The 13,642-nt window shown below is 48.9% G+C and overlaps 1 protein-coding gene across 1 annotated transcript in view; it reads right to left on the reverse strand.

Annotated features, from left to right (window-relative positions):
- Nucleotides 1–13,642, reverse strand: part of Tacc1 (transforming acidic coiled-coil containing protein 1) — a 59,499-nt gene that overhangs the window by 16,393 nt on the left and 29,464 nt on the right. The window contains 3 exon segments of the mRNA XM_028854843.2: nucleotides 1,218–1,343; nucleotides 8,371–8,423; nucleotides 11,762–11,882. Coding sequence (XP_028710676.1) covers nucleotides 1,218–1,343; nucleotides 8,371–8,423; nucleotides 11,762–11,882 — 300 coding nt within the window.

Raw genomic sequence — 13,642 nt, forward strand, 5'->3', positions numbered from 1 at the left:
ATAATACAGTACACCGCAATGTTTGTATATAATGTTCATAAACATCTGGGAAAGCACACTCGGCTACACAGGGGGCTGGGACACAGCCACACCAGGTCAGGTGACCAGCACAGCTCCCTCACATTTAAATGGTACTTGCAACTCTTCTGAAATTGTTTTGTCTTTATTTTAAGAGAGAGTGCATCCATGTCAGCTTTGAACTTGTGATCCTCCTGCCTCAGCCTCCCAAGTGCTGAAATAATGCACTACTACATTCCTGTATGTTGTGGTGTCTCAGCACTCGATAAGAAGGGAGTCAGAATGAAGGGGTTCAGGGTGCATCCCACTGTGTGATCCATCAGTACAGGCAGACCCTGCTATTCTGACCAGAACCCAATTTCCTATCTGAGACATTCTTGATTCTCAATTCTGTTTGTTCGCCCTGCACAGGGCGTGGATGGGCGCCCAGAGCCCTTCTCTCAATAAAAGCCTCAGGCTCTCCCTTCTTCCTAATTGGTACATCTTCTGGTTTTGTGCGTATATGAGGGGTCTCAAGAACATAGAGAGATGGGGGCTGAAGAGATGAGGCGGCTCAGTGGTTAGGAGCACTGGCTGCTCTTCCAGAGGTCCCAGGTTCAATTCCCAGCACATACATGGCAGCTCACAACCACCTGTAACTCTAGTTCCAATGGGATATGACACCCTCACACCATCATATGTGCAGCCAGAACACCAATGAACATTACATATATATATATATATATATATAATATATATATATATATATATATATATATATATATATATGGAGAGAGAGAGAGAGAGAGAGAGAGAGAGAGAGATATGGGAGTAGAGGGATGGCTCAGAGGTTAAGACCACTGGCTGCTCTTGCAGAGGACCTGAGTTCAGTTCCCAGCACCCACGTGGCAGCTCACAGCTGCCTGTAACTCCAGCTTGAGGGATCAGGGGCTCCTTTGGCATACACATAAAAATAAAAGAACGCAGAGGCTACCCTGCGTGCTTCCACTGACCAGACACAGCCTTCCCTCAGTCACTTCAGTGTACACAGCCTTGCCAAGACCTCAGTGCATCGGCTCGCGGAACACCAGCACCGATACCCAAGTCTACAGAAACCCCTTTGTGGGAGCCACACGAGCTACAGAGAACAGGAACCTGCCGGCTAAGGTGAGGCGAGTCGGCAGAGATGGGGCCCTCGGCACACAGAAAGAGACCTTTACCTCTTCTCTGATCAACGTGAGCACGGCGGTCTTGTCTGCTTCGCTGAGGCAGATCCCATCCAGGGGGCTCTCGCTCCCGCAGGCCACAGACACGGGGGCCTTTTCTGAAGAGGACTCCAGCGCTCCCTGGGGGACAGGGCTTGCATTTAAACATGGTCAGTCTCTAGTTTAACCCTGAATATCCCTCAACAACTTCCTCACCACAAAACAGATCAAACTCTTTTAAAAACGTGCTTGCAGAAGAACCAGGAGAAAAGGGTAGCTTTAAACAAGCAATCTAGTTACAGTACTAACTAAAGGAAGCGGTTCTAATGACTGCTGGGGTTGGCTTACATTGGAGGGACGGAAAACCTAAGAAAGCTTTCTCCTCATGAGAAGGAAAAGAGTATAAATACCAAGTGGTCAGTGACCAGAGAAAAGAAACACGTCTCAATTATCTCAGTTTTGTGGTGTTTTCTGAGGATGTGTCCTATGCAAATAATTTTTCAACAACAGTGAGAACCCTTCCAATCATATATGGATGCTTCGGATGTCTGTTTAACCATTTTGGCAAGGTTTCTTAACATGTATTACTGCTGTTGGAGGTTTTTGCTCTTTTGGGGGGCCCACCGCCCAGCTCCCAAATAAATCACTCACGGAGGCTTATTCTTATTTATGAATGCTCAGCCTTAGCTTGGCTTAGTTTCTCGCCAGCCTTCCTTATCTTAAATTATCCCATCTACCTTTTGCCTCTGGGCTTTTCCTGTTCTCTAACTTCTGTGAATTTTTTTTTAATAATTTACTTAACTTTATGTGCATAGGTGTGAGGGTGTCAGATCCCCTGGAACTGGAGCTACAGACAGTTGTGAGCTGCCATGTGGGTGCTGGGAATTGAACCTGGGTCCTCTGGGAGAGGAGCCAGTGCTCTTAACTGCTGAGCCATCTCTCCAGCCCCCAACTTCTGTAAATCTCACTCTTACTCCGTGGCTTGCTCGTTGTGTAGCTGGGTGGCTGGCCCCAGGAGTCCTCCTCCTCCTCTGGCTGCTAGATCTAGATCCCCTTCTCCCAGATTTCCCCTTCTATATATATCTCCTCCCTGCCTGCCAGCCCCGCCCATCCTTTCTCCTGCCTCGCTATTGGCTGCTCAGCTCTTTATCAGACCACCAGGTGTTTTAGGCAGGCACAGTAACACAGAGTTAAACAAACGCAACACAACATAAGCGTAAGTAACACACCTTAAAATATTCTACTACCTATTACCAACTTCCATGCCTAGGCGGGCAGATGTGGTGAATCTACCTGACCTTTGACCTTTGCCTGACTCAGGATGGCTAAGGACTGACTTCAGCTTGGGTGATGATCTCAAGCACACCCCCACATTAACCCCTGCACCAAGGGGCCAGATACAACATAAAACCTGTGCCTAGGTGAATTCTGAGAACAGAGGGGTGAACGAGCAGTTCGGCTTTGCAGCCAAGTGCGGAGTTCCTTCTCAGCAGCCTCTGGCCTTCTGGCACACTCGTTTACTTCCAGAACAGCTACAGTTCTAATGAGCCATGTTTGGTGGTGTGTTGGTGTTCCCAAAAGCTTTTTTTTTTTTTTCAAAGCAATTTCCTCAAACCTAGGAAAGTGAAGTTTTTGTGTATGTGTGACCTAACCACCAAAATGGCAGCCGAAGTGGCCTGGAAACACTCTCAACCTCCAAGTGCGTGTGAGTGTAGCTATTCAAATACAATTCTCCTGGGGAGATCAGGGCAGGAATTCACGCTGTGGCCCATTTTGGTTAACCCCTTCCTGTCCTCTAGGACTGGAGTTTGGCAGTACTTCGCCCTCGTTATTGACGGCCAGTGTAGAGAAGCCTTCAGACCTGCCCTCCCTCGGAGAGGACTGGCTAGTCTCTTGCAGGACGGCACCAGAACCCAGTACACGTCTAACACAATGCTCCAATCCAGCCAGAGACGACAGTTCGGTCAGCCAAGTGTCTGCCTCCTCGGCACGAGGACCCGGAAGCCACCCAAGGGCGCTGGTTGTAGTGGTACACGCTTGTCCAAGCAGGAGCAGCGCTGGGACCCACGGGCCAACCAGCTGAGCTTATTCGGCAAGCAGCAGGCCACAGAAAGAGCCCGTCTCAAATAACAAGGTGGCCCAGCCCCTGATGAATGGCATATACAGTATTCTTCTGGCCTCCACATGAACCCACATAGATAGAGAATCTCACATACACAGGAAGACACATGCACAAAACAGATACACACAACTCCACACACAGGAAGACACATACATACACAAAACATACACACACAACTCCACACACATGAAGACATACACATACACAAAACATATACACACAACTCCACACACAGGAAGACACATACATGTACAAAATATAAACACACAACTCCACACACATGAAGACACACGCCCAAAGACCTCAACCAACCAATCACACCCTTCTAAAAAGGGTCCAGCTTTCCTAAACTGCGCTAGATTTCTTCCAACACCTTGAGGCGCACAAAGCTCTATCTATGGTCCTAATCACAATCTGCAGTCAGCAGGGCCGCCATGGAGGAGGAGGCCCTTGCCTGGGAGCACCATCAGTAACCGGTCTGTGCCACGATGACTGCTTGTCCCGTTTGTCCCCAAGTCCCCGCCACTGCTCTACTAGAGGTCTGCTCGGAAAAGCCCAAAGAATTCAACGTTTAACAAGTTTTAAGACTTCTTTAAAAAAATAAATAAATAGCCGGGCGGTGGTGGCGCACGCCTTTAATCCCAGCACGCACTCGAGAGGCAGAGCCAGGCGGATCTCTGTGAGTTCGAGGCCAGCCTGGACTACCAAGTGAGTTCCAGGAAAGGCACAAAGCTACACAGGGAAACCCTGTCTCGAAAAACCATAAATAAATAAATAGATAGATAGATAGATATATAGATAGATAGATAGATAGATAGATAGACGGACAGACAGACAAGTAAATGAATGGAATGGAATGAATGAATGAATAAACGAATGAATAAATACATAAATAAATAGCTGAGTCCTAAGTGGAAAACGCTGCCGAGTGACAGACTTAATCCTCACAACGTAATGACAGGTGGCCTTGGTCACCACTTGGTACCAGGCCGGGGTCTACACCAGACACTCAACACAGGCAGGCTTAGGGATGGACATACACAGATCACACATTTATGACTCCTTTCCTTTCTGTAGTGCCGGGGACGGACCCAAGGCTTTGCCCAGGCTAGGCAGCCTTCTACCTCTAAGTTACGCCCTCAGTCTTCAACCGAGAGTTCTCCCCATAAGGTTAACATCACAAGGAGTGGGGACTCATCTACACTCCGTTTATACGGCCTTGCTTTCAAGAGGTCACGACCAACGGCCAGTCTTCCCCAGCGGGCTTCTCTCCATCCGTCCCCCCCCCCTTTCTATCTGAACACCACCTGATCCCCTGGAACCCCCCACACTGTCATTTCTTCTGTCCCTCCCCACTCTCCCGAGGCAGCCGGGCACTGCTGGGAGTCCCAACCCGTCACTTCAAGGGCTGAGGGAGGCACCCGACTCCATCAGACAGATGAAGGCCTCTCCACTCGGTAACTGCAGACGGAAGATCCTGAGAAGCGCTCCTGTCGTGCTGGGGGAAACTTTCAAAGGCACTGGTTTCCTAAGCTCTCCAACCGAGCTGTTCTGTAACTGAAGAGTCTTCCTCTCACAGGTATGGACAGCAGGAACGGGAAACGGGGGCTTGAGCCCCACCCCCGCTGCGGTTGCCTTGGGCTCGATGACCCAAGACACCAGGAAGCCAAGGACGCCATCAGTGCCTAAGCAAAGACGGTTTCTGTCTGGAAACCAGTCGCTAATGAGTGAGGCCCTGAGAGAGGCCCTTTCTCGTTCCTCCTGTGCTCATGTGCTCTGCCTTCCCACTTCCTGCCACGCAGAGGCTCTTCCTCCAGCAGTGCAAGAGGGTGGGCAGCTCTGGGAAATACCGTGGGCCGTGGCTCAGTCCTGAGTACTGAGAAAATCTGCACACACACACACACACAAACCTCCAGAAAATTATTAGGGGGAAACCCCATGAAGACAGACAACTGTGCATCGCTTTGTGAACACACAAACACACGCGTTACACCAGATCGCACATCAGTCAAGACTTGACCTGTTCCTGTGCTTGGTTTTGCACTCTCACGTGTGTGGAGAGTGACCTCTGCTTTTGAGCTACATCCTGAGTCCTTTTAAACTCTATGTGGGGCAGGGTATTACTAAGTTGCTTGGGCTAGCCTTTACTTCTCCTGATCTTCCTGTTTCTGCCTCTGAGTGCTGGGATTATAGGCATGTTTCACACGTTAAGTTTAAAGTAGATGAAAGGATACTATTACTGGTATTGCTTTCCACTACTCTCGTGTGCTTCCATCTACTTTAAACTACGGTAGTTCGCTCACACTTTGCCTACTCAACCACCACCTGTGTCCTAAGGGCCCTCATAACCTAACCTAGAGTTTTCATGAGCTCGTGTTAGATACACCTGCCTACAGGACACATGGATTGAGAGAAGGGTTCCTCGGAGCCACAGATCTATAAAAACCGCACACTTCTGCTCTTCCCTCTGCCTGGGTCCTGAGTAATCCCTCCATTCGACAATGTTATAGGAATAAGTACTGGTACAGCAGCCCACAGGAAGGCCATGGTCCCTACGTTCACCAACCTTACGGTGTTACAGAGAAGGCAGGGAGGCAAACACATGATTCAAAGACAGGTTCACAGAGATCAAAGAAACCCCACACGGGCAGGCAAGCGCCCAACGTGGGAGGAAGGGAAGAAACGGCACCCTTCCTGTCCACCACAGTGAATCTGAACCTATCCTAAGAGAGGGAAAGGCACTTCAAAGCCACGAGAAACAAGGCCAGCTTGGGGTTTAAAATAGAGAAATCTATTACCCTGAAAGCTAGAACTGAACGGCCAATAGCGAGGCAGGAGAAAGGATAGGCGGGGCTGGCAGGCAGAGAGAATATACAGAAGGAGAAATCTGGGAAAAAAGAAGTCGTCAGAGAAGGAGGAGGACTCCTGGGGCCAGCCATCCACCTACACAGCAAGTCAGGGAATAAGAGTAAGATTTACAGTAGTAAAAGAATGGAGAAGCCCAGAGACAACAGGTAGATGGGATAATTTAAGGAAAGCTGCAAGAAACCGGCCAAGCTAAAGCTGAGCATTTATAAGTAATAATAAGTTTCCATGTGTGATTTATTTGGGAGCTGGGTGGCAGGCCCCCCAAAAGAGCAAAAAAAACAAAACAAAACAAAACAAAAAAAACCAATACTCCACCAAGAAAGGGGCACATGGACACACACACTGTCACTTCTGTTCTATCTGTACAAAAAGCAGAGGAACTTAGCTCAATCATGAAGAAACATTAGAGGAACGCAAACTGAAAACTGTTCTCTAAATAACGGCCAGGGGCTGGGGAGAGGGCTCAGCCGGCAAGTGCTTGTCGGTACATAAGCAAAGACTGGAGTCTGGCTGACCAGAGCCCAAGGAAAAGCCAGGTGGGCAGGGCAGCTCAGGACTGCGACTCTAGACTTGGGAGGTGGAAACGGGGAATTCTCAGAGCAAGCTGGCCAGCCAGACTAACCACATCTGTGAGTTCCAAGTTTAATCGGTGGAGTCTGTCTCAAAAGAACAAGGTGGTAAAATGATGGATGAAAACTATCAGCTAGGCAGTGGTGGTGCGCGCCTTTAATCTCAGCACTCAGGAGACAGAGGCAGGTAGAGCTCTGAGTTCAAGCCCAGTTTGGTCTACAATGCAAGTTCCAGGACAGCCAGAGCTACAAAGAGAAACCCTGCCTAGGGGGAAAAGAAACAGAAGAAAAGAAAATTCCTCACATCAACGTTAGGCCTCTGCAGGCAAATGCACACACATGCATGTGCACCCACACACATGTAAACTCACATATATGCACATGTAAACACACATATATACACACAAAAGTAAGTGGACATCATTCTCAAAAACTGTTGAGGTCAGCCAAGCATGGTGGCGCACACCTTTAACCCCAGCACTGGAAGACAGGCAGGATCTCTGTGAGTTCGAGGCCAGCCTGGTCTACATAGCAAGCTCCAGGACAGCCAGGGCTACATAGAGAAACCCTGTCCCAAAATGAAAAAATAAAAATAAAAATAAAACTATTAAGGCTTCTGTAGACAAATAAAGACCGAGGCACCATCACTGACTAAACTCAGCTGGAGCTGATTCCAGACTGAGGAGGTTAGTGGAACGATGCTAAAACTCAATGAGGTTTCCATTTGGCTGTCTGGGAAGGCTTAGGAGGAACAACCTTGGTGCAGGGGTGTGTCCCTAGGGGGAGGGCCCGAGGCTTCACGAGTCTCCCGCCATCCCCCGTGGACTGTTTCCAGCTTGTGAGCTCCAGCTGCCTGCCTCCTGCTACCTCCACTCTGCTCCGCCATCATGGACTCTACAACCGGAAGCCCCAAAGAAACCTTTGCTTCCACGAGGTGCCTTGTTCATGGTGTTCCACCACAGCGATGGAAAAGTAACCAATATACTTGCTGTCAAATCTAGGCTGGTCTAGTAGAACTTGGGGCCATCTTCCTCCCTCAGCCTCCCGAGTACCAGGATGTTAGTGAAGTGTGAGCTACCAGCCCAGCTTTGATTTTAATAGCACACTTTACATATCCAAATTGTTACCTTATTAGGAGTCACTGCGACACTGACTAACTATTCCCCTTTTGCGTGTACTCCGTCTTCAAAGGCTGATTGTATCGCACAGTATATAAGGCATTTCCATTCAGACTCACAGTTCAAGTTGTCCGCACAGTCACACGGGGCGAGTGGTTGGTGTAAAGAACATTATGCACAAAAGGTAAGTACTGCAGATGAAGAAACTGTATATAATGCGTATGCGAGTATGCGTGTGAGCATGTGCACCATGGCGTGCGTGCAGAGGTCAAAGGGCAACTCCGGAGCCCATTCTCTCCTGCCACCACCTCTACGTGGGCGGTCAGGCTTGGGCAGCACACACCTTTACCTGCTAAGGCATCTAGCCAGGCAGCCAGGTCTTCCCCTCATCACCTAGTGGTAACTGGAATTTACTTCTGTTAGCGTGGGCTCCTAAACAATCACCAAAGGAAACAAAGGCTTCTCCCACCCCTCCGAGTTTGGGAACTTACACGCACAGCCGACTCCTCTTTCTCCGTCTTCTGGCATGTCTCCTTCTCTATGCCTGGAATAGAGAAAGTCATCTTTATACTTATCCCAAGGAACGGGTCCCTTTGTTCCTGGGGAAAGGCTAGGCAACTCCAGGGCAGGCTTACAACAACAGAGCACAGAACTTGGGGATTTCTAAGACGTGCGCTCGCGTTCTTTCTTGAACTCTGGTGTTAAAAGTCCTCCGCAAGACAGGTGTGCAGAGCCAGCCACAGCTGTCAGCCCCCAGACAGAAGCAATGGGACGTCTGCCCCCTTGTGGCCACGGGAAACGGAGCAGAGCGGTACTAAACCACCAAGTTCAGGAAGCGGAAACAAACCCGGAATCCTACTTTATTCCTCAATCTGAGCGCATTTAAATTCTGGCTCAGGAGGACACTGTCAGCTCATGTAGCAGATAAAACGGCCTTAAATCCAAGCCTGAAAACCTAGTTCATGACCATCTTAACTGGTCTCCTTGCCGTCCATCAGGCCTATTTTTCTGCTACCAGGTGACGTGGTCAGGGAACAGGGGCTGGACAGGCAGGCCTATATCCCTGAAGAAAATTTACAACTTAGAAAAGCACACAAAACACAAAGCTAAAAATCTCCTTGTTGCAATATTTACATACTGTTTCAGTCAACACTTACAACACTGATATAAGTGTGTCACAACAGTTCGGCTAATCTGTCTCACACTTAAGTCACAATCTAATGTCAACCTCTCCTCTCTGCAAGCTGACCACCTCAGGCATCAGACACAGCACAGAGATGACCACAAACACAAGCTGTGGTGTATGTGTGTGTGTGTGTTCAGTTTTTTTTAACTTTCTACCAGCTTTCCGGGGTTAGTGACAGGTCATGACCTTTAAATCTCTAAATACAGTCTCACAAATTACACTTTAATAATGTCTGTTGTCAGGACCACAGTTCTAAACTTTCAGTTGAAGAGCACACTGTGACATGGGACGTTAAGGAGGGACTTTCTTCCGGAGTGATTAAGAGTCCTATCTATGGTGAGAGGCGCTGGGCCAGGCTACTCTCGGTTCTTGACGAGCCCATTAAGGATTTCACAGGTGCTGGTCAATCTCAGTCTACCACAGCAGCCTAATCAGGTGAGAAGAGTCACTTCACATTTTAGCACCAGGAAAATTAAGGCTGGAGCTATGGTCTGTGCTCAAACAGAGAAGGAGAAATGAGATAAAGGAAATAGTGCCCTTAAGGTGAGACCCCAGCCAGCTAATCCTGCAATCTGTGAAAAGAAAAGGTCTAAGGAATTACGTGTTCCTGAAAGGCACCAATAAATAAATGCTTATTTATGCTGATGTAATTCAAAGAGGGGGCAGGTGCCGTTCTAAGCAAGCAGCAGAATTTGGCATCAACAGGCACATGATTCTGGCTTTAGAGACACGAGTAAGGGGGTTGTGTAATCTTAACTCTGAGGTTAAGGAAAGCCATGAGGTCAGCTCTGAGACAGGACAGTCCCTGCCTGGAGGCTCTGAGAGGCCTCTGTGAAGCTGTGAAAGTGAAGCCTGGGTGTGTTGGAGACTTTGAGATGCTGGAGAAGCCTCAGGGGCGGGCTCCCTGCCAAGGAGCGCTGCAGACAGGGAGTAGAACCAGCCCAGGAGAAGTATGCTGCCGGGGGAGGGCCAGCAAAACCCTCTGGCATCGGACAGAGGTGCGGGATTTCAAGTGTGCCATTTCCTCGCTGGGTCCCTAGTCCTCCCTTTTGGAATGGTAATGTATATCCTGTGCATTGTATATTCAAGTATGAAATCTGCTTTTTGATTTTACAGGGGGTTACAATTAAGAGTCTGCCTGGAGTCTCAGACGAGACTTTGGACTTTAAAGCCTTGAGACTGGGAGACTACAGGGACTTTCTTGAAGTTGAACGAAATACATTTTTGCATAATAATCTAGCTGCAAGCCTATGGGGCCGGGAGTGGAAGTGGAAGGCCCAAAGAAGGGCTCCCGCGGGCTCTGACAGTGTGAATGCGTGGTTCCCAACTGGTGGAACTGTTTGTGTGGGGAGGATTAGGGGGTGTGGCCTTGTTGGAGGGAGTGTGTCCCTGGGAGTGGGCCTGAGGTTTCCAAAGTCCAGCCATTCCCAGTCAGTCCCCCCTCCCCACTGCCTTGCGGCTGCTGTCTCAACACGTTAAGCTCTCAGCTACTTCTCCAGCGCCACGCCTGCCTGCTGCCACGACGGCCACGGACGCTAACCCTCTGGAACCACCACGAGCCCCCAAACTGAACGCTTTCTTTCATCGGTTGCCTTGGTTGTGGCGTTTTTGCCACGGCAACAGCAAAGTACCTAAGACACGGCAGGGTGGCGTAAGCCTGTCACCTCAGTCCTTGGGAAGCACAGGGTGAAGGACTCCTCCACAGGTGAGGCCAGTCTGATCCACGTAAGTGTCGAAGGCCAGCCAGGGCTATAGAGCTAGACCCTGTCTCAAAAACTGAATGAATGAATGAATGAATGAGTAAGTTTCAGTCGGTGTGCAAAAAAAAAGGGAAAATAAGAACCAAGACCTAACCCTGTACTTTTCCATTTATTTGGTCTTCGTTTTAGAAGGTTCTTCTTGTACTTCGTAAAACTTACTTTAACGGGGGCCTGGTGATACACACCTGTAATTCCAACACTCCACTGAGAGAGGCAGGAGAGTACTGAACTGAAGGGCCAGCCTGGGCTACACAGCAAGTCCGACTCAACAAAACCAAGGGCCATGATACAGCTCGGTGGCAGAGGGCGTGCCCGGCACACACACAGAGCCCTGGGTTCAATCCCCAGCACCGCGGGCTCAGAAACCATCAAAAAGACCCTCAGATATAAACTGGTGTTGTTCTCTGGGTCTCATTTTGGCTACACGGGTCTCAGCGATCAACCTTGCACAACAGGACCAAGATGCTCTCCTGGGCCAGTCAGGTGACCTGGTCAACGTGCTTAGCAACGGCGCCTCTCTGAAGCCAACTGCAGAGGAAGAGCCAGCCCAGACAGAGCGCTCAAGTGAGGCCGCCACAGGCAAGCGCCACGACCCAAACAATGTGCGCGCGACAACCCCCAAATGCCACCTGCAGGACGTATTTACAGGCCACTCTAGGACGGACCGTACAGATGCGAACCAAGGGAGAGATTCAGTTGCCATCCCCTGGGCACCCTCCACACTTCTCCCTGTGTCTGTGCCCAGGACTGCGCTAAGCACATCTGTGTCGCTCACAGAGAAGAACCAAGTACAGATCTGTGCCCTCACTGTCCCTTGCCACGGGCCTTCCAGCGTGCCTATGCTTCCGTGCCCGCTTCTGAGGATGGAAATGCAACTGACAGACATGGGGACATCGGAACAGCCACGGCAGTACCCCAGGTCGTCCCCTGGCTCACCTTTCACCTCTGCGCCGGCTGACTTCTGACCACAGGATGTGGACGCCAGTTTCTCCTCGTCAGTAGCGTGGCCGTCCCTATTAGAAATGTCCGAGATCTGCGAGATCACAGCTCCTTCATCCTGGGACATGCAACAGAGAAGATGTTGTCCTTGAGTCACGGCAACCAGTGGCATCTCTAGGACGGAGCATGTAGCTGTGACTGTGTGAGGGCATTTCGGGTTTGTCACAGGTCCAGCTACGAAACTAGAGGAAGCTGGTCTTTCAAGCCTGAAATGTTGTTTCTAGAACTTCATTTCTGTGGTTTGGGCCTGCAGTTTTAAAAGGTGTGCTTTTTTAACCCAAATACGAAAGCTAGTGGGATTCAAGAGCTCCGAGGTAAGAGTTCAATTGTTCTTGCATATATTCCCTCCTTAGTTCAAGTACACTGGTCTCATTGTGCAATATAAAGTTCTTAGTCACAACTAAAAACTTTCAGAACAAGTACTTATAATAATGACCAGTTATCTTTCGGGACCATACTGGAATACTCACAAATGACATCATCAATACCTGGCATATTCTGAATACTGAACTTATTGTAACTTAAGCTACTCTCATGATTCGGTATCCTAGGAGCTATTTCAAAACTACCCAAGCTAACAGTCATCAATTTACAGTATTTTCTCCCTCTGAATCTGGATTTCTACTCCACTTCTGTGAAGAACTTACCCAATGGAGGAAGAAGTCAGGGAATGATAAGAACAAAATATACTGTGTGCATGTATAGACGTTGTCAAGAAGAGATAAAAGATTTTTTTTAAAACAGTTATCTGCCTGAACTCCCCCACCCAGCAAGGCTGGCTGGCCAGGAGGCCCCAGGGCGGTCCCCGCCTCCCGCTCCTCCCCAGCACCGGGATGGCGGCTGCTGCTCCTGGCTTTTCTCGGAGGTGCTGGGAACTGAACTCAGGGCCTCACGCATGAATAGCAAGCAGTTTACCAACTGAGCCCGGCCCTTTAATCTTCTTCTTTTTTTTTTTTTTTTTTTTGTTTTGTTTTTCGAGACAAGGTTTCTCTGTGTAGTTTTGGTGCCTGTCCTAGAACTCACTCTGTAGCCCGGGCTGGCCTCGAACTCACAGAGATCCGCCTGCCTCTGCCTCCCGAGTGCTGGGATTAAAGGTGCGTGCAACCGCCGCCACCGCCACCACCACCACCCGGTTCCTTTAATCTTTTTTTTTTTTTTTAAAGGTCCTATCTTCTCGCTTAAAAAAAAAAAAACCACTTTCTCTTTCACTATAAGTCTCTTGAGTGTTAGATTGCTTTATTCTGTCAGTTTATCGCTATAATTACTGATGCACAAATTATCCTTAAAATGTTGTAAGAGTTGTAAGAATTATCAAAGACGGAGATGACGAGATAACTCCGCAGGTGAAGGAGCCTGCCACCAAGGCTGATCCGAGTTCAATTCCCAGCACTCGGCCAAGTCGCTCCCCGACTTCCTTCCACACATGCTCTACTCATGCACACTAAGTAAGCAAATAAATGTAATGAAAACGTTTTTTGAAAATTACTCACAAAAGCAGATTCTGTTGAACCAATTCATCTCTAAAGCTTTTACAATACAACACGTAAGGCTTTTGTTTTGTTTTGAGACAGGGTCTCACTATGTAGCCCAGGTTAGCCTGGAACTCACTATGGAGCCCAGGCTAGCCTGGAACTTACTATGTAGCCCAGGCTGGCCTCAAACTCATAGATATACCTGCCCCTGCCTCCCAGGCACCAGGATTCAAGCCAGGTGCCACCATACCTAGCTGGATTTTACTTTTGAGAAAACTGAAAAGAAACTTCAGTTGGTGTTGCCTGCTTTGGCGAAATTTGAGGATGGATTTTTTCCCCCGTGTAT

This window comes from Peromyscus leucopus, chromosome 17, assembly GCF_004664715.2.
Source record: "Peromyscus leucopus breed LL Stock chromosome 17, UCI_PerLeu_2.1, whole genome shotgun sequence".
Classification (NCBI taxonomy): Eukaryota; Metazoa; Chordata; class Mammalia; order Rodentia; family Cricetidae; genus Peromyscus; species Peromyscus leucopus.